The sequence below is a fragment of the Cloeon dipterum genome, chromosome 2 (genome assembly GCF_949628265.1).
Source record: "Cloeon dipterum chromosome 2, ieCloDipt1.1, whole genome shotgun sequence".
NCBI classification, from domain to species: Eukaryota; Metazoa; Arthropoda; class Insecta; order Ephemeroptera; family Baetidae; genus Cloeon; species Cloeon dipterum.
In genome coordinates, this window is record NC_088787.1 from 15,024,642 (window position 1) to 15,040,810 (window position 16,169).

At 40.7% G+C, this 16,169-nt stretch overlaps 3 protein-coding genes across 8 annotated transcripts in view; 1 reads left to right on the plus strand and 2 right to left on the minus strand.

Moving 5' to 3' along the window:
- The first annotated feature begins 1,298 nt into the window (after positions 1 to 1,298).
- Positions 1,299 to 2,290, plus strand: LOC135937287 (protein THEM6). Its single transcript, XM_065480433.1, has 3 exons — positions 1,299 to 1,646; positions 1,733 to 1,947; positions 2,006 to 2,290. The coding sequence occupies exons 1-3, from the start codon at positions 1,508 to 1,510 to the stop codon at positions 2,222 to 2,224; spliced, it is 573 nt and encodes a 190-aa protein (XP_065336505.1). The 5' UTR covers positions 1,299 to 1,507; the 3' UTR covers positions 2,225 to 2,290.
- Positions 2,278 to 10,685, minus strand: LOC135937286 (uncharacterized). 5 transcript variants are annotated; one of them, XM_065480431.1, is made up of 25 exons: positions 10,403 to 10,685; positions 10,237 to 10,333; positions 10,084 to 10,175; positions 9,731 to 9,847; positions 9,583 to 9,681; positions 9,366 to 9,470; positions 8,741 to 8,866; positions 8,605 to 8,688; positions 8,145 to 8,234; positions 7,873 to 8,089; positions 7,657 to 7,817; positions 7,453 to 7,610; positions 7,296 to 7,397; positions 7,091 to 7,235; positions 6,615 to 6,747; positions 6,347 to 6,562; positions 6,111 to 6,256; positions 5,810 to 6,001; positions 5,417 to 5,721; positions 5,103 to 5,327; positions 4,789 to 5,044; positions 4,505 to 4,737; positions 3,596 to 3,773; positions 3,219 to 3,524; positions 2,278 to 2,808 (listed from the first exon to the last, which is right to left on the minus strand). In XM_065480431.1, exons 1-25 carry the CDS (start codon positions 10,514 to 10,516, stop codon positions 2,701 to 2,703), a joined length of 4,005 nt encoding a protein of 1,334 aa, XP_065336503.1. In that variant the 5' UTR covers positions 10,517 to 10,685; the 3' UTR covers positions 2,278 to 2,700. The 5 variants fall into 5 exon arrangements, with proteins under 5 accessions (XP_065336503.1, XP_065336500.1, XP_065336502.1 ...); XM_065480428.1 differs by having other exon boundaries at positions 4,789 to 5,041; positions 7,091 to 7,244; XM_065480430.1 differs by having other exon boundaries at positions 4,505 to 4,731; positions 7,091 to 7,244.
- Positions 10,686 to 11,308: 623 nt separating this feature from the next.
- Adcy8 (adenylyl cyclase 78C) overlaps positions 11,309 to 16,169 on the minus strand; it is a 30,786-nt gene continuing 25,925 nt past the window's right edge. Inside the window, exons 6-22 of one of the 2 annotated variants that reach the window (XM_065478877.1) lie at positions 15,820 to 16,012; positions 15,437 to 15,589; positions 15,305 to 15,384; positions 15,093 to 15,242; positions 14,862 to 14,998; positions 14,709 to 14,802; positions 14,508 to 14,650; positions 14,324 to 14,453; positions 14,023 to 14,271; positions 13,869 to 13,966; positions 13,619 to 13,820; positions 13,374 to 13,559; positions 13,076 to 13,281; positions 12,601 to 13,018; positions 12,145 to 12,489; positions 11,885 to 12,089; positions 11,309 to 11,828 (exon numbers count right to left, since the gene is read on the minus strand). In XM_065478877.1, the coding sequence (XP_065334949.1) occupies positions 11,476 to 11,828; positions 11,885 to 12,089; positions 12,145 to 12,489; positions 12,601 to 13,018; positions 13,076 to 13,281; positions 13,374 to 13,559; positions 13,619 to 13,820; positions 13,869 to 13,966; positions 14,023 to 14,271; positions 14,324 to 14,453; positions 14,508 to 14,650; positions 14,709 to 14,802; positions 14,862 to 14,998; positions 15,093 to 15,242; positions 15,305 to 15,384; positions 15,437 to 15,589; positions 15,820 to 16,012 (3,342 nt within the window). In that variant the 3' untranslated portion in view covers positions 11,309 to 11,475. Of the gene's footprint in view, positions 11,829 to 11,884; positions 12,090 to 12,144; positions 12,490 to 12,600; positions 13,019 to 13,075; positions 13,282 to 13,373; positions 13,560 to 13,618; positions 13,821 to 13,868; positions 13,967 to 14,022; positions 14,272 to 14,323; positions 14,457 to 14,507; positions 14,651 to 14,708; positions 14,803 to 14,861; positions 14,999 to 15,092; positions 15,243 to 15,304; positions 15,385 to 15,436; positions 15,590 to 15,819; positions 16,013 to 16,169 lie in introns of both variants that reach the window. The other variant, XM_065478876.1, reaches the window with a different exon arrangement.

A 16,169-nucleotide genomic window follows, 5' to 3' on the forward strand; every position in this document is an offset into this window, starting at 1 on the left:
TCTGAAATTTCGTGCACGGCACGCCGATCGCTGAGGGCAAACCTGATCTTCCAAGGTTGTTCTCTGTTTTAAAAATAACCCACCCTTTCCCTCTTGCTTTGCGCATTCAACAGCAGTCAAAAGCTTGCCTTCTTTTGAATAACACGTGAACTGTTCGAATAATAACCTGCAATGGATTCGGTAGAATTCTGGTGCGTGTGCTTCTTGTTAATGATCTTAGTGCCTTTGCTCGTGCACTTTTTCGTAATTGACTTGATTTTTATATCTCGTCATGCCATCGGAGTGCATATTGGTCGATTTTTGGCGAGAGGAAATTGGAAACCGCTGACGTCCACTGCTTCAAATTTTGGTAGATATATATTCTTTCAACTTATAAACAAATTTATAGTATTTTTAAACTGCAGGATTTTGCTACACCACCGACGTGGATATTTATTGGAAGCACATGAATAATGTCCGCATTACTCGGGAAATGGACTTTGTGTTGTACGGTTTTTTGTCAACCACTGGACTTATGTATGACGTGCAGAAAAATATCGAAGGAGATTCTGTTTTTTGGAAGGTTGCAAGCAATACTCGATTCCGCCGACCGGTTCAAGTTTTCAGCACGTTCAACATAAAAACGAAGGTGCGCTGATAATAGTTATATATAAATTATTTTTAACCATGTCCAAATTACAGATTATTTACTGGGAGAAGGATTCATTGTACGTGGAGCAGCAGCTCATCACAAAAGACAATTTTGTTCGCGTTGTTTCCGTAACTAAAGTCGGTGTGAAAGGACTGGATTTAGAGAAAGTGTTTCAAAATACAGCGTTGGCTTCACCTAAACCATCAGAAGAGTTGCAAGCCTGGATATCAAGCATCCAGATTTCTTCAAAACGGCTGCGTGGACTGGCATAGGAAATACCCAAGAAGGCGAAGGTTCATTCTGCTGAGAAATGAAATTCTAATACATAGACTAAAGTTAGCTAATTTTGACAGCAAACTTCTCGTATTTTATTGTAAGGAACTTACTGGAAGGTGTCATGAAATAAACTCAACGTTTCCCAAAGAGCTAGGACTAAATCAAATTTAATTTATATTCATTTTGTTTATTAAATCACTACAAAAACAAAAGTTTACGAATTTCGGATGCGGAAATTGAATGAGTATAATGGCAATTAAAAATTGCAATCATCATATTAATAGTTATTCCTCTGTTGGTGGGCTTTAGGAAAGATAAAATTGTAAGTATTTACCGCTCTTAAATTAAAATTAAGAAATGGGAGCTCATTAATTATTCGTCTCATTCAATCAAATTATATAATTAATGACTCACGCACATTTACATGCAGCAGTGAGTTTAACTTGTTATTAGAAGCTTAGCATAACCTTGACATTGATGTGCTGAGACAGCGAGGAAACGCGGCATCGCCGCTTGGTGCTCAAACGGTGCGCACCTGTTTTATACGAACCGACCGAATCTTGCTCTCAGTCAACCAGTAATCAAAATTCAAGGAGAAAAATGATCTCACTTATAGGCATCGTGGCGTTTTTGTTCATATTTTTAGATGCCAATTATTTCATAAGGATCGCGTTTACCATTCTTTTCGGGCGTGTCTTCCAGACGAAGAAAAAGCCGACTGACCAAACTGCTATTTACGGTGAGTCGAGTGACTTGGCAATTTTTCTTGGAGATTTTCACCAGGTTATTTTTTCGTTCTAATATCGTGCCAAATCTATTCAACAGGATTTTGTACGACTCAGGATGTGGATATTTTTGTTCGGCACATGAACAACGCTCGTTATGTGAGGGAAATGGATTTTGCAAGGTTCCACTTTTACGACCGCACAGGGCTTTACGAAAGCATTGTGGAAAACAAGGGCAATGCTCTGCAGGGTGCTTGCAACATTCGCTACCGCAGGACCATACCGATTTTTACCCCGTACAAAGTTGTTACTAAGGTAACCGTCCCCTATTAATAGAAAAAGAGCGACAGTAACGCGCATCCTGGATTTGCAGTTAGCTGGATGGGACGAGAAGTCCATCTATCTAGAGCAGCACTTTGTCACCTTATCTGACGGCTTCATAAGAGCAGTGGCGTTGAGCAAGCAAAACATTGTTGGAGTTAATGTAAACCAAATGTTGAAAGACTACCCAAAGCCTCAGCAAACTCTCGACCTGACTCAGTGGTTGCAGAGCATTGAGACTTCTAGCGAAAGACTGCGCAAAGATAAATAACCTCTTATGTTGCTCAATTTTCATTTATATAGGTTGTTGAAAAAATAAACACATTTTGGGCTAAAATATTCAAGTTTTATTACATTTCAGTAATTCCTGTATTTAATATTTCAAGCTGTCAGAGATATCATAAAATAAGCTCCAAGCAAAATTCTGACAAATTTTAGTGTTAAAATTTCACCATCAGAACTTATCATTTCCTCATGCTGTTATAATATGAAAAGCTTGTTATAAATATTTTAGAATTATCTTTAGAATTTGCTGTAAGCTATCAGAAAGTCTCAAAGCATTTTAGCATGAATACTTTTAGAGGGATGGCGGTCAGTCCACTCTTGGCAGGAACTAATTTACTAGTTTTAAGGGCTAGCTGCCAATAAAATGTTAACAAGGGGTCCGCCTATTGACTGAACATAAATATATGACCAAATACTTTCATGCTGAAATTAAATTTTAAAAAATTAGAGTATTCATGAGTTTTAAGGTTGACCTGATGGAGGTCCAGGCAGCTGGGAAGTCTCTCCAGGCTCTAATCTTGATGGCACTTGGTCCAGCTCTCGGTCCTGCTCCACCTGCCAAACTTCATCCTGTAAAAATACCATGATACATTGCAATTTATTGAAGAGCTAAGTGTACCAAGTAGAAATTTTTAATTTAGATTATGCTAATTAATTCTAATAACATTAAAGTAAATGAAACTCAAATAACATTGTCAAACCGAGTTATCTGCAATTAGTTCATACACTTAAAAATATAAATCGCTGTCCAGCAGCAATTAATTTTTGTTTTTAAGCACCAAAGTAAATTTATTTTGAGATGGAGAGAATAATCTTAAACCCATACCAATCTAAACATTTGTTTCAAATCTGTGAGTTTAATTCCAAATAATTTTGAGCTACTGATGACAATCCAATTGATGTGTTAAGACTTTTTTCAATAAAAACTTATTTCATATCAATTCAATATTAAGTTTAGTGTCATGAATAATAGAGCATACATTTGCAGTTGGTGGTTGCTCTACTGACAGGTTGATTGTCTCCAAACTGTCCAGTTGCCTGCCCATATCAGGTGTATCAGTCCCCTCTGCTTGACTTCCTCTGCCATCTGGCTCCTGCACAGCTACCTCGTGGCTCTGGTCTGCTTCAGCCAAGTCTCCATCACACAAGTCAACCTCCACAGTCTCCGTCTTAGCCTCCATGGCAACCTTGGTGGCCTCCCTCAAGCTGGGGGGCAGCCAGCAGTTACGCTGTGGGGGCGTCGGAGGAGCCGCCGCTTCGCCCATTTCGGAGTCACTTGATTCAACCTGCAACAAGCACGAATTTTTCGGTTCAGCTTTATCTTATCAACTGGAATGAGCAACAGTTAAATGCCTACCTGCTCGTCTTGCAGGAGTGCATCAGAGTTAATGGTCTGAGCGTCATTCTGAGCGTTGGCAAACAACGTGGCCGATCCCCCTTGATCAACAACGTTCTCAAAAAGTTTAAAGAACGCCAGTTCCTTCAAGAGAACTTCAGCAACGGTGGCCAGCATTTCTTCTCCAACATCTCGCAACCTGAAGTACAGTAAAAATAAATTTAATTTTAATTGGCAAAATTTGACATTTAAAAATAAAAAATAAAAGGGAAAATAGAGGAAATTCCGCCTATGAAGCTTAATTACAAATGGCTAATTGGTTCAAATGCAAATCAGTATGATTGTATTCTAAGGTAACAGCCTCACTGATAATAAAGAATTATCCATAACTCCCAGTGCAGTGGTTTTACCATTTCATAACAGTTATGTGTGATTTAATGAACTCCATTTTGGGGGCTATGATTCTGCCCGTTGATATAGCTTTATTATCCATAGATTCACAATAAAATAAAATTATTTATTGCCTTTCTTTTAAAAAAGTGTTTTAAATGATTATTTTGTCAAATTAGGCTGTTGCACCTTTTTCAAATACGTTTTATATGAAATATTGATGTATAGCGAGTTTAAAATTAATTCAACTTAGTTATAAATAGTACCAATGTGAAAACTAACTATTTTGGTTATTCTATGAAAAAAATCCAGAGAAAATTAATTTCAATTTTTGTCCAGTCTGGATAAAATTAACATTTATTTTTCGTAGAAAAGAAAAAAAGACAGCTATCAAATAGTAAACAAAAAGCTCAGAAGGAACAAAAATTGCAAATAACCACATGATTTCAATGCCCAACCTTGCAAAGATAATATCGTAAAACTAAATTATTGAAACATAAAATGATGAAGGCTATAGAGCATAGTTAAAAAATTACTAACCAACAGCCTTGGAATTTAGCAAGAGCGTCTGCGAGCCGTCCTTGGAGTTGTCCGTGCACAAACGAGTTGAGTGCTGGTTGCTGAGTAATAGTAACATGGCTCAAAGTTCTCTGTATGATAAAATCGAGGAGTAAAGGAGTGCAGCAGTCATCGCGCTTGCTCTTCAAAAATGGCATTAGCTGCAGCAGCAGACTCTGGATTTTAGTGTCAACCTGGTTCTCATTGACCTGCCGCTTAAGGGACTTTTAAAAATTTGTCTGGAATATTTTTGCACTGTGATCTACCTGTGGTGATTTGAATGGCAAAGCAGCGGCACCTTCTGGCGTTTCAGATCGATTGTTACTAGCTTCTTCAGAGCGCAGCAACTCATCCTGTCTGCCAATTTCTCTTATGCTGTTCAATACCCTTTGGCAGTCAGAAGTGCACCTCAGAGTCTTGAGTTCTCTGAACAGCTGAGGCAGAAATTCAGGGTGACTTTGGTTCTGGGCAACCAACGAGGCGAGCTCAGAAAACAGTTGCTCAGCAGGCAAGTTTCCACTTCTTATGGAAAATAAAAAACTCAATGAATGTGATAAAAATACAGTGATAAAAAACCTACAAAGAATGTGATTGGATTAGTGGAGCTTGCTGAGAAGGAACAGGTGGCCTCTCTGAATTAAGCTTTTGCTTCCTTGGCTGCTGACCTGAGCTCCTAGAAGGCAAGGGTTGGCTCTCTCCATTGTTTCTGAGTGAGTTATGAGATCTGTCTGTCAAAGGGCTGGGATGCTGGATCTGACCATCATTCACTTTCGTGTTGGTTGACAGTAGATTCTGACGAGAATAGCTAGCGGGAATCATAACAGATTAACTGATGATACGACTTCCCAAAATGAAGGAACAAAATCCATAGTTTCATTCTGAGGTGAACCTTACCTTCGAAAATTGTCCCAATAATTGTTGGCTCTGACGCCTGGAGGAACTTGGTTGTTGAGGGTAACTTGGGGGCCATGTCGGATCAAAGTGGGCAGAGCTGAAGCGTTATTTGGGGTTTGGGTCGGGGGCCACGGAAAGTGGGCGCTGGGCGGAATCATGAACTGAGGAAGCCCCTCACACAGATTTGGCAGCGAATGGGCCCCAGTGACGGAAGCAGATGCGTTCACCTCAGCAGAATTGTTGAATGGAGGTGGCTGGAAATTGGCACTCAAATTTTGCTCGTTGCACACCATCCTATCTTGCATCTGAATATTCAAATGAAATTATTTGATTTAATGAACTATTTATTATTTTCAGGGAGAGCTATAGAATGAAATACGAAACACGCATTACCGACTGCAGGGTGGCATGTAAGTTCATAATCTCCCTCTGCTGCATCCACAGCATTTGGCAGCACTGGCTCAATGTTGTCATCATTTGCGAAGCAATCGGGCTAGACATCCACCAACTTTCAGGGGAAGGAGAGCCCCACTGCCACTGCTGCATCATGTTCTGGCATGTTGCATTTGAAGCTTCAAGTTGTTGCTTAAATTAAAAAAATGGGTAGTTAATTAATTTTAAATTTTCTTTTTGTATCCATATTTGAAGCTAGGTTTAAATATTTTATTTGATCATTTGAATGAACAGCTTTTACCTGCAAAAGCCACCACTGAGCATGAGGTGATGCTTCATCCCCCATAGGACGAGGAGTGGCAGTGCTGCTGCCAGAACGAGGAGGAACGTCATATATTGGCGTTGACGACTCCAAAGGAGGTTCAGGCCAGATAGGATTTTTGTTTGCTGAAAGTGTTTATATTAGGGCCACTAAATTTTATGAATATTTGAAGCACATGAAAAAAATATGATATAATTAACATTTAGCAAACATACCAGCTGGACTTTTCTGAGAGTTTTGCACTTGACGCATAGTGGTTGCAGCCAAGCTGTACAGTGGATGCGTGGTTGGCCCATTGGCACCCATCAAATCAGTTTCCCAGAAAAACTCATCGCTTGAGCAGTTTATGCTCTGTTGCTGCTCAGATTGAGGTTGGACGGAGGAGAGCATGCTGCCTCCCCAAGTTGCCCCAGTGTCAGAGACAGTAATGCCTTTAAAGGATAGAAATTAAAAGACTATAAAAGAAACAGTTTGATTCACAACCTGATGCGTTGCAAGTGTCCTGATTTAAAGATGAACTCTGACCCTGATCCTTACGCATCATTTCTTCCAGTTCTTGGCGCTTGGCTTGCATGTAAGCTTTCTGGCTGCTTCCAGTTGGATCATGCACAATGTTCTAGAGGCATAGGGAAAACAATTTAAATGCAGAATAGTTTTAAGATTAGAGATTTCAGCCACGAGATTAAAGGTGGCGCCTACCGGGACTGGCTTAGCCGTTTTTTGCCTGGCGACAGCTGGCCATTTTCACCGGCAACTGACAATATTTTAAATGTGAAGTTTGATAATGCTTAACGACCCAAATGGCCAGGAGACATATTTTTCTCCTACTCTTTTTAATTTTTGACCTTTTTTCCCTGGCGGCTGCCCACGTGACCCAAAATTTGCTGGCTGGCGCGGCGCAGCGCGTCTGGCTGAGGCCGAGACCTCTATTTAAGATAAAAAATTAAACAGTTAGTTACCACTAAATCCTGCTTGATATTCTTGTTTTTTCTTTGAGGCACTGATGGACTGGGAGTAGTTTCAGCCTTGGGCTGTTGCAAGTACGTCCTCATCAGTTGCTCCAGTTCTTGATTGGGTATTTGTTGATCGGCATTCCTCCCAGTGCTAGAATAACTGATTTTAAACATGATGCTTGTATTATAGCTACATAAAAATACAAAATACCTATTCACCGATTCCTCTTCATCAAGATCATCCTCCGCAAGTCCTGCTGCACTGAGAATCTCTTTCAGCTGTTGTAGTTTCTGCTTGGCCTTGTCTAATTGCCTGGTGGTGAGCAAAATAGTACTTTTTCCCCCACTGAATTCACAAAATCACGCACTGAGCCTTGTGTCGAATCTCCAGAGTCTGGTCATCAATGGATTTGGGAAGAGTGTCTGAATTCCTAAATGTGTTGTCTGGCTTTGAAGAGGATGATCTAGACGAATGATCACGCCTTGGCTCAGATTCCTGGCTTGCCAATGCAGTCTTTATTGAGTCCTGAAACATTTGATCAAAAAAGGAACCCAGCAAAACTAAAGACTACATATGGCATTTCTCCACGGTTAATAGCGGCCACTAGGGATTGCAGGTTTGCGAGTCTAGCTTTCATATTGTTCAATTCCTCAACCTTAGCATCCACATCCACAAATGAGGCTGTGACCTGCTCCACTTCCTCTTCATCAGAACTGGTTGACAGATGGTTCTCTAAAACAACTTAAACACATGAATTTTGCAATTTAGAGAAGAAGCACCAGCACACCTCTCGGGGAGAGTTGCAGGGTCTGCATATCCCTATTCAGTCTATCCACTGTTCTCTTCCGGTCATGGATTTCTTGAAGTCTTTCTTGAATCGCCATGAACTCTGCATCCAGCTCCTTGTCGTGGTCTCCCAACAAACTGACGGCGTCAGTTGTCGACATGTCTTGGAATTGGCCAGTAAGGCTGTCAGCTCTGTCAGTCCAGTTTCGGAGAAACTCCTACACAGAATATCTTCATCACAATTCTTTCAAATATATGTTGTTCCCTGCTAACCTGAGATAGAGACTTGGGATCCCTTAACTGCTGCTGTGCCTTCTCTTGGAGAGATATCAGAGCTGCTTGGTGCTGCACTAAAGCTTGAAGCTGGTGAGAAAAAAAAATATTGTGGGCAATTGCTATCAAGACAAAATAAAAAAATACCCAGATAATTTTACGAAAATTTTAATTAAAGAAAGTATAAGCTCCGCGCGGTTTTTCTCAGTAGAGGAAAAAACCAAAATACTGCCGGCCCCTGCTGAAAAGGCCTGCGGGGAAAATACAGCTGATGCACAGTACAAGGGCGTTTTTTTTTAAATTTTCCTCTCAAAATCATTGTGAGAAAATCCGCGCTGAGTTGATCCTATCATAGATTTAAAAATCAGGAATTTTTACCGGGACAGCTTTTAGAGAAGCATGGAATGGCTGTTCTGATGATTTCTTGTACCTTAATGCAAAATGCGAAATCAAAACTTACCTTTTTTTGACTTTCCTCCACTTTCAGTTTTAGTTCCTGATGTTTCGCGTACTGAGCAGGGGTTGGTCCTGGGCCTGGAGATCTCTGAAAATTGTAAGGTTTAAAACCGGTTTTTAAGGCAGAATGGAAAATTCACCTCTTCTGACGAGGACACACGTCTCCTTGACTGTTGCTGGTTGACAACCAACTGATTCTGATCCCTGGCTTTGGGAATCGCTCCACTTGAGAAACCCAGTGGAGATGCATTACCATTGGTTGTGCCCTAATATAATTTGAAATAATTACTACAGGGCAATCAAAGCAGAGACACACTCAGAATGAATTGGATGCAATGTTGGAAACAAAAGAGGAAATCAAACCTAAATAATCTCAGAACATTTGACTGCGCATTTTATTGGCAGATTATAACTTGTTTAGTGGAAATTGGAAGTCATTTATCATGGAACATTTTAGGTAACTTAAATTTTCATAGGCGTGATTTCAGTGATGTTATGAAAGAGATTCGGAACTCAAAACTAAAAGCAATTTTGTGAAGATGTTGGACACTACTATATTTCAAGGCATTATTGAAATGGTGTCAAAAGCTTCTCTCAATGCAAGTGCCACTTTTAAGCATCATAAGAAACAGTTTTAGTCACTCCAAAATATCAAAGGATAAAAAGAAAAATTTCTGTAAATCGTTGCATGCGCCAAACAAAAACAGTTAGTGTCGCAGGACAGACAGATTACTGTGGGGTGTTCATTCTTTTTTATATGGGCACCTCATCATTTGGAGGAATGACAGCTAGCATCTGAACAAGCTTCCTCTCACTTTCTTGCAATTCTGATTGCATTCGACTTAAGCGAACAGTCTGAGCTAGATGACTCTGGTTTGGACACACAATTATTATATCTCCTGAATATTATGTACTTCCAACAAATAAAAATAATTAATCTTCTACAAGAGGCAATAATGCTGTGATTTACACAGTGACTAACCGAATCTGTAGATCCGTTCAGGGAATCCATCAATGCTGAGGTTTGCTTCACATAGTCACGGATTTGATTCAGTCGGCTCAAGACTTGGTTGCGATCAGGCTAAAATTGGTCAATGTGAAATCTGTTAGCAAAAGGCAGCAGATATTACAATTCGTGCGATGTTGTTTTTGGTGGCATCAAGCAGAGCATGAGCTCCTCCCTCAGGATACCTCTGTTGGTGGTCAATTCCATTGGTTCGAGTATCTCCATCCATATCAGTAGGGCTCTAAAAATTAACAATTGTATACAAAAAACACTAAACGCATAATTATGACAATAATTTAGATGAAATGTTAACGCTAAACCGCCAAAGGTTGGTAATGAAATGTATACATACATATATATGATGATAATTAATACATAACCATATGGTTCTTCTGGTTCCTATCTCTTCTAATGTATGTATCATATTATGTGTATGATACATATTTTATATTTATGTATGCAATCAATTTTTCAAACCTGGTGCTCTCTGCCTCTTGGAAATGATTGAGATCCTGTAGTGGTCATGTGCTGAATACTTTGCCTTGTTCCACGTGATCCACTAGCTCCTTCTGTTATAGTCACAGCGGTCAAAAATAGCAAGCCAAAAGTTATCCAATATGATTTGCAGACCTGAAGCTAAAAATGCAGCAAATTGCTCGGTAAACTCTGCAGCTGGGGGTGGGTCCCTCTGGCTGTTGCTCTGCCGTGCTGCATGCCAGTCAGTGGACTGAGGGGAAGAAATCCATGAGGATCTAAATATAGCTTTGCTGTGGCCAGAGCCCAGAACAAAACAAACCTGTAAATTGTTCACTGGGGGCCAAAGCGACGGCGGTTGTTCGTCGTTATTGAACTGTGCCGATGGGTTCGGCCGCTTTTTGGCTTTCGGCACGGTTCCCGTCGCTTTGGACATAATTACTCAGCGTCGAAACAACTTGTCGAACTTCTGATGTCTCAGAATGCAGATGTCAGACGAGTCGACTTGCTCTACGTTCGCCACAACATGAAGATAATCGGCGTTGTTTAATTTAATTTCGGTGCATGGCAGGCAATATGACACCAAAAGGGGCGTTCTCATCTCATGAATGTGGGCTAGAGTGGGCTAGAGTCACAAGATTACCGACCAGTAATGGATCTACAATAACAGTGTCCTGTTTCTTATTGGTTCATTTGCGCCTCCTGGTTTCTCCAGTGGCGCGAAAATGGATGGCGGGAATCCGCGTTCTTTTTCATTATAAAGTATAGACGTATAGAGTGCCGTATACTTTTTCTAGGGCATCAAAGCACTGTTACAAAAAAAAAGTATTTCATACTCCGCACTTTCTGCGTGCACACATTCATGAAATACGTATCTGCGTGAATACTTGGGATATATCAAATTATCTTATAGGAAATGGATTGAAAATACCGAAATATTCTAAATTTTGTGTTTGGTACTTTGTCGGTCTATGCCCTTTATGGCGGTGAAACATGTATGATATTTTATTTACCTCCTTAATTTAATACACATAATCTGTTTTAAAATAGAACCTGTTTATATTGTCATGGGATGTATCACGTGCTTTATTATTTCTGCACGAATAATTAGCGATGGGTAGACAAAATTAGAAATACGACGAGTTAAAAACTATGGATTAAGCCTTTCAATTCCTGTTTTTTTTATTTATTTAAAAAATATGCATGTTTTAGAATAAAATTTCCATAATTTGAAAATTATTTTTATTCCAAAGCATTTTGCACAACTTTTATTACGTTTTAAAGCACATTGAATAATGTCTGGACCATAGTAAACACCTTACATTGACATTAATTTGGGTGTGTTAGGCAAGATTGTTGCTTTCATATAGTTTTCAGACACTCAACATTTTACTATCACAGTTCATTGTTCGTGGTGGATAACTCTGGTTGGCTATGACCATTCTGTGCCAGTGTGAATTCCTCCCCAGGCGAATGTAGCCGGGCAGGTTTACTTGGATGGCTTTGGGTAGTGTTTCTCCGTCCTCGTGGTCCTATTCGTCTTGGTTGACCCGAGTTTTTCTGTGAATTAGGCAGTCTCAGGCTGCTGAAAGTGGAAAGTCTGCCTGATGGCACAGATGCTATGCTTTGGGCTGACGCAGTCAGCTCCGGAGCAATCATATCTGGAGGACGCAGGTGTGATTTGCTGAGAACTGGACTCGGATGCACAGGACTCGATTCTTTTACTAAAATACTTGGCGCCCTGCCACCTGCAAAATCGTTTAATTGGCAACTTTCGTTACGCATATATTATTCTATAAATTACCTGGCCTTTTGATCGTGTGCCTCCTCTTAGCCTGCACCAATCCATACACAACGGCAGCCAGGCTGCTTGGCGCAGTGGGTGTCCTGGCAAGACCAGCTTTGGGCGTCTCTTCCCTGCCTAGAACGAAGTAAGTCTCCATCTCTCCTTTCCCTTTAACAGGAACTATTCCTCTTTGCTGAACTCGGAAGCCACATCTCTCCAGCTCCTTTTCATAAATTTAATCATTTCTCTCCAATTTATTAACTGACAATCGGACTCACAGCTGCAGTGTCTCGTGGGACTTGGATTTTTCCTTCTAACCCAGTTGAATCCATTCTAGAGGCTTCGTTCACAGTGTTGCCCCAGACGTCAAACACAGGTTTGCGAGCACCGATCACTCCTCCCACAACTGGGCCGCAAGCTATGCCAACCCTGAGCTTGAAATTGTTGAACGAGTGCATGTTGAGTTCGTCAAGCCTCTGCTGCATTGCTACGGCAAACTCAACAAGAGAGCACAGTGCTTCGTGTGGTCGTGGATACTCCACATCAACAGGGCTTTCAGGGCCTTCTTTTTCTTCAGGGTTCAGACCAGCTGCCGCCATGTAAGTTGAGCCGACTGTTTTAATCTAAAAATATTTTCTCAATCAGAAAAATTGGAAATCAATCAATTTGAAAGAAAAATGGAAAACGCAGGGTTGAGCCATTTTTTGGCATTCGAAATTAAAAATTTATTGTACCTTCTCAACAGAGCTAAATCTCGGCTCGTCCAAAAGTTCATCAAAATCCACAATGATCTCATTCAGCAGCCGTATGCACTCCATTCCTTTGTTTATATCCTCGGAGTAAAAGTGCGTGAAACTTGGTATCGAGGCGAACATCACGGCTACCAAATCTCTGGCCTGCGAATAGAGCTCGTCGGTCTTTCGCGCTTCTTCATTGAGAAAATGGGCTGCCACGTGTCCTGGCAAAATGTTAGTCAATAATGCTGCGTTGGAACGCCGTGTTTCTGCCATTTCGTCAAGTTCACGGCCTGCAGCTTGCGCCCAAAGAAAGTCCAAACGAGCTGTCACCTCGACGAGCCGAGCGTGATAGCTGACGGCCACCAAAAAAAGTAGCAGCAGCATGAGCATCTGCGACCACAGGGGCAGCCAACCGCTATTACGAAACATTCTGTGAGTAAAGTTGCTTTGAATTTTTTTAAGTAAAACTCACTTTATCTCGATTTGGTTGTTGAACTGAAAAACTGATGGATAGCCGACCATGATTGTGATTATGTAAATTGCCACCAAGACAAAAGCCAGGCAAGTTTTTACCAGGTAGTGCAGTTTAAGAGTGGAGGCCAGAGCGATAAGTGTAAGCACCCACGTGAAAACTACAAACTCTGCAGAGCGGCACAATTTTGCCTCCACTACGTCTTCCTATTGACATCAAAAAAGCAAAATTGTGTAAAAATAATGCACAATGAGAGATAGCTATATAAATAGTGATTATAGAAAAACTAGATATTTACTCGACTTGCTGTCCTTTTTGGCCTTGAGTTATTGGAATCATTGCAGGATGAGGGAGCACAATCTTTGCAAATAATGGGAGGTTGTGGCGCTCCGAACAAAAATGAGAAGAAAAGTGCACTAACGCTAGAGCTGGTACTATTGCTCTCGATACTATCAAAATTTCCTAAATCCTCAGTTGAAACCACCTATTAAGCATATAAGCATTTCGCCGTGATCCTCAATGTCAAGCGTAAAAATAATTTACCAAGCTAACGGTGGCAGAAGTAGCCATCAGACATATGATAGTTACAGCCAGGGCGGTTCTTTGGTTTCTTTGCAGCGTCAAAGTGCTGGAGAACTCTCGCAAGCTTTTCGGCAATGAAGGAAACTCTTCAGCCATTACCAAGACAAATGCACCGATCATGGCCAGGCTAGTGATACCAAGACCCAAGAACAATGCAAGGGAGCTAAACACAAGATTCAAATAAATTTTAAAAAATTTATGACATTATTACCTTGGCAAAATGATAAGCTGGCAGCACACAATGCTGAACCAAATTATACAGCAACTTAGCATGTTTGATTTAAACATGTCCTCTCGCCTTTGAGAAAACTGCAATTATAATGGTTAAAAAAACTTTTTGTTCACTAAACAAAGTATATAGTTACCATTGCCTCTGTTTCCTGGTCTCTGAACCTCAGCGTAATTCTGTCCACGTAGTCACTTCTCATTCTGTTGTTCGAGTCCACTTCTATGCTATGGTCAATGAGCTCGTCGACATCTTGCGCCATTGAGCTTCCAGGTGCCGGGGTTACCACTACTTCACAGCTCTCAGGATCATCTTCTACCTCGAGGACCACTAACCCGCCTACCATTGTCGTGGTTGTCTCTTCGTCGAGAGGTGGGGGAGCCGAAAGCTAATTGCATTAAGGTTGGCATACAAAAATGTTAAAAAGTATTTACTCTCACATTTTCAAATGGAATTTCTGGTGTCCACTCATTATTTGTCTCCTCATCCATCGACCCTTGGGCCATTGTGCTAATTTTATCCTCGCTATCTGAACTATTTTTGTGCGAAAGTTTTGGCGGTCGTTCTCTGCAACTGAGTTTAATTTTAATTATTCGAATTTTATTTATTTTGTAGCTTCAATACCTAGGCTCATTAATACGTGGTGATTCAAGCGTTTTACTTGGTCCGCTGTCACTATCATGCCACATCCTCGCTCTTGTGTTTGTAAGCAATCGTCTTGTTTTTGGACCATTTGCTTTTATTAGATAAGTCTCAACGCCATGATCCTGCAATTAATTTATTATTCATTTTATTTTTGTTAGTTTATAAATGAAAGTTTCTAACTTTTAAATATCCATCTCGTGTATCTCCATGTCCAGGTTCCACTTCATAAGCGCCGTCAAGACATGCTAACGTTGCCTTTGAAATATGTACTCTCCTGAAAATTTATAATTTCACTGTTAAAGGCAGCGAAAAAATCTATTTGACGTGATATACCCCGGAATTCCTCCACTTTCCATGTGATTAGCCAGTGTTACGTCGTAAGACCACACATCAAATTGCCACTTTCGCAAACCTAGTACGCCACACAGCACGGATCCGGAATGAATGCCGATTCTCATATTTAAATCAACCTGGAGACAATTCATTAACTAAGAATTAATTATCAATTGATTTTACAATGGCTGAGCGTAGTCAAAAATTAACTCTACGACATCGAGTGCTTACGTGCGTCTTGAGCCTCACAGCTCTGATGGCTCGAATCATGTGAAGTCCCATTTCCACGCAACACTGAGCATGATCAGATCGTGGCTCTGGCAAACCTGACACACAGTAGTAGCAATCTCCCAGCAATTTTATCCGCAAACATTTGCATTCCTATAGTTTTCATAATTATACATATTATTGAAAAAATAAATCAACTTTTGATCTGAGCTTACCGACGCCAACTTATCGAATCGGGCAAACAAGTCATTCAGCACTCTGACCAGCTCCTGTGCGCTGCACTGCGTCGCCAGAGCTGGCAAAAAATATTTTTAGATGATGGTGGCACGCAAATGGGTTCAATTTACCTGTAAAGCCCTTTATGTCAGCAAAGAGGATGCTCACATTCTCGTAGCGGTGGATATAAATCTTGTGAAACTGACTAGGGGTGAAGGCGCCCTTATCATTTTCCTCACGTGCTATATCCCTTATCATCTCTCGGGCCACAAAATCTGGAAGTACTGTAACACACACACGCCGGCGCCTTTAAAATGTATTATTGATACAAAAATTCCTATTCCCCTTTCCAAAAATGTTCTTAAAGCTGCAGGGTTTCGTGCATCGACTGGATAAGGTGAAGTAATATTTTACATTTAACTATGATTTATTTGCAGAAGGGTCGCAGTTGCGAGATGGGAGGAGAGGCAAAAATGATATGTGAGCCCACAGCATGTAGACAAACAAAGATTACCTGACAAGAGAAGCTTTTCCTGACGCTCAGTCTCTCGCTGTGTTTTAATTCTGGCTTCCAGAGAGCGATGTGTCTCTAAAAAGGCTTTCCTCTGGCCCCGATCTGTCAGGAACTTTGTGTAGAAGCCGGCTGCATTTACTCCGGCGTACAGTGCCACGGTTGCTAATACTCGCTTCATTACACAGCCCCGCTCCTGTCACGGCCAGAACACAAAAGGAAATCACTATTTAGGTCTTTATGCGGATATTGTCGATTGAGAAGCAAAATCAAAAGGTGGAGACTCTCGTTATCAGCATAATGATTAGCTCCCATGAGAATTTGCAATAAAAGTTTTCCTCTAATAAACTAAA

Excerpts from the sequence above, each read along its gene's own strand:
- LOC135937287 (XM_065480433.1), top strand. The coding sequence starts at position 1,508 with ATGATCTCACTTATAGGCATCGTGGCGTTTTTGTTCATATTTTTAGAT. Across the intron at positions 1,647-1,732 it reads TGACCAAACTGCTATTTACG|GATTTTGTACGACTCAGGAT; the intron begins GTGAGTCGAGTG and ends TCTATTCAACAG. Across the intron at positions 1,948-2,005 it reads CGTACAAAGTTGTTACTAAG|TTAGCTGGATGGGACGAGAA; the intron begins GTAACCGTCCCC and ends CTGGATTTGCAG.
- LOC135937286 (XM_065480427.1), bottom strand. The coding sequence starts at position 10,516 with ATGTCCAAAGCGACGGGAACCGTGCCGAAAGCCAAAAAGCGGCCGAAC. Across the intron at positions 6,563-6,614 it reads GGACACTTGCAACGCATCAG|GCATTACTGTCTCTGACACT; the intron begins GTTGTGAATCAA and ends TATCCTTTAAAG. Across the intron at positions 5,722-5,809 it reads TACATGCCACCCTGCAGTCG|ATGCAAGATAGGATGGTGTG; the intron begins GTAATGCGTGTT and ends TTGAATATTCAG.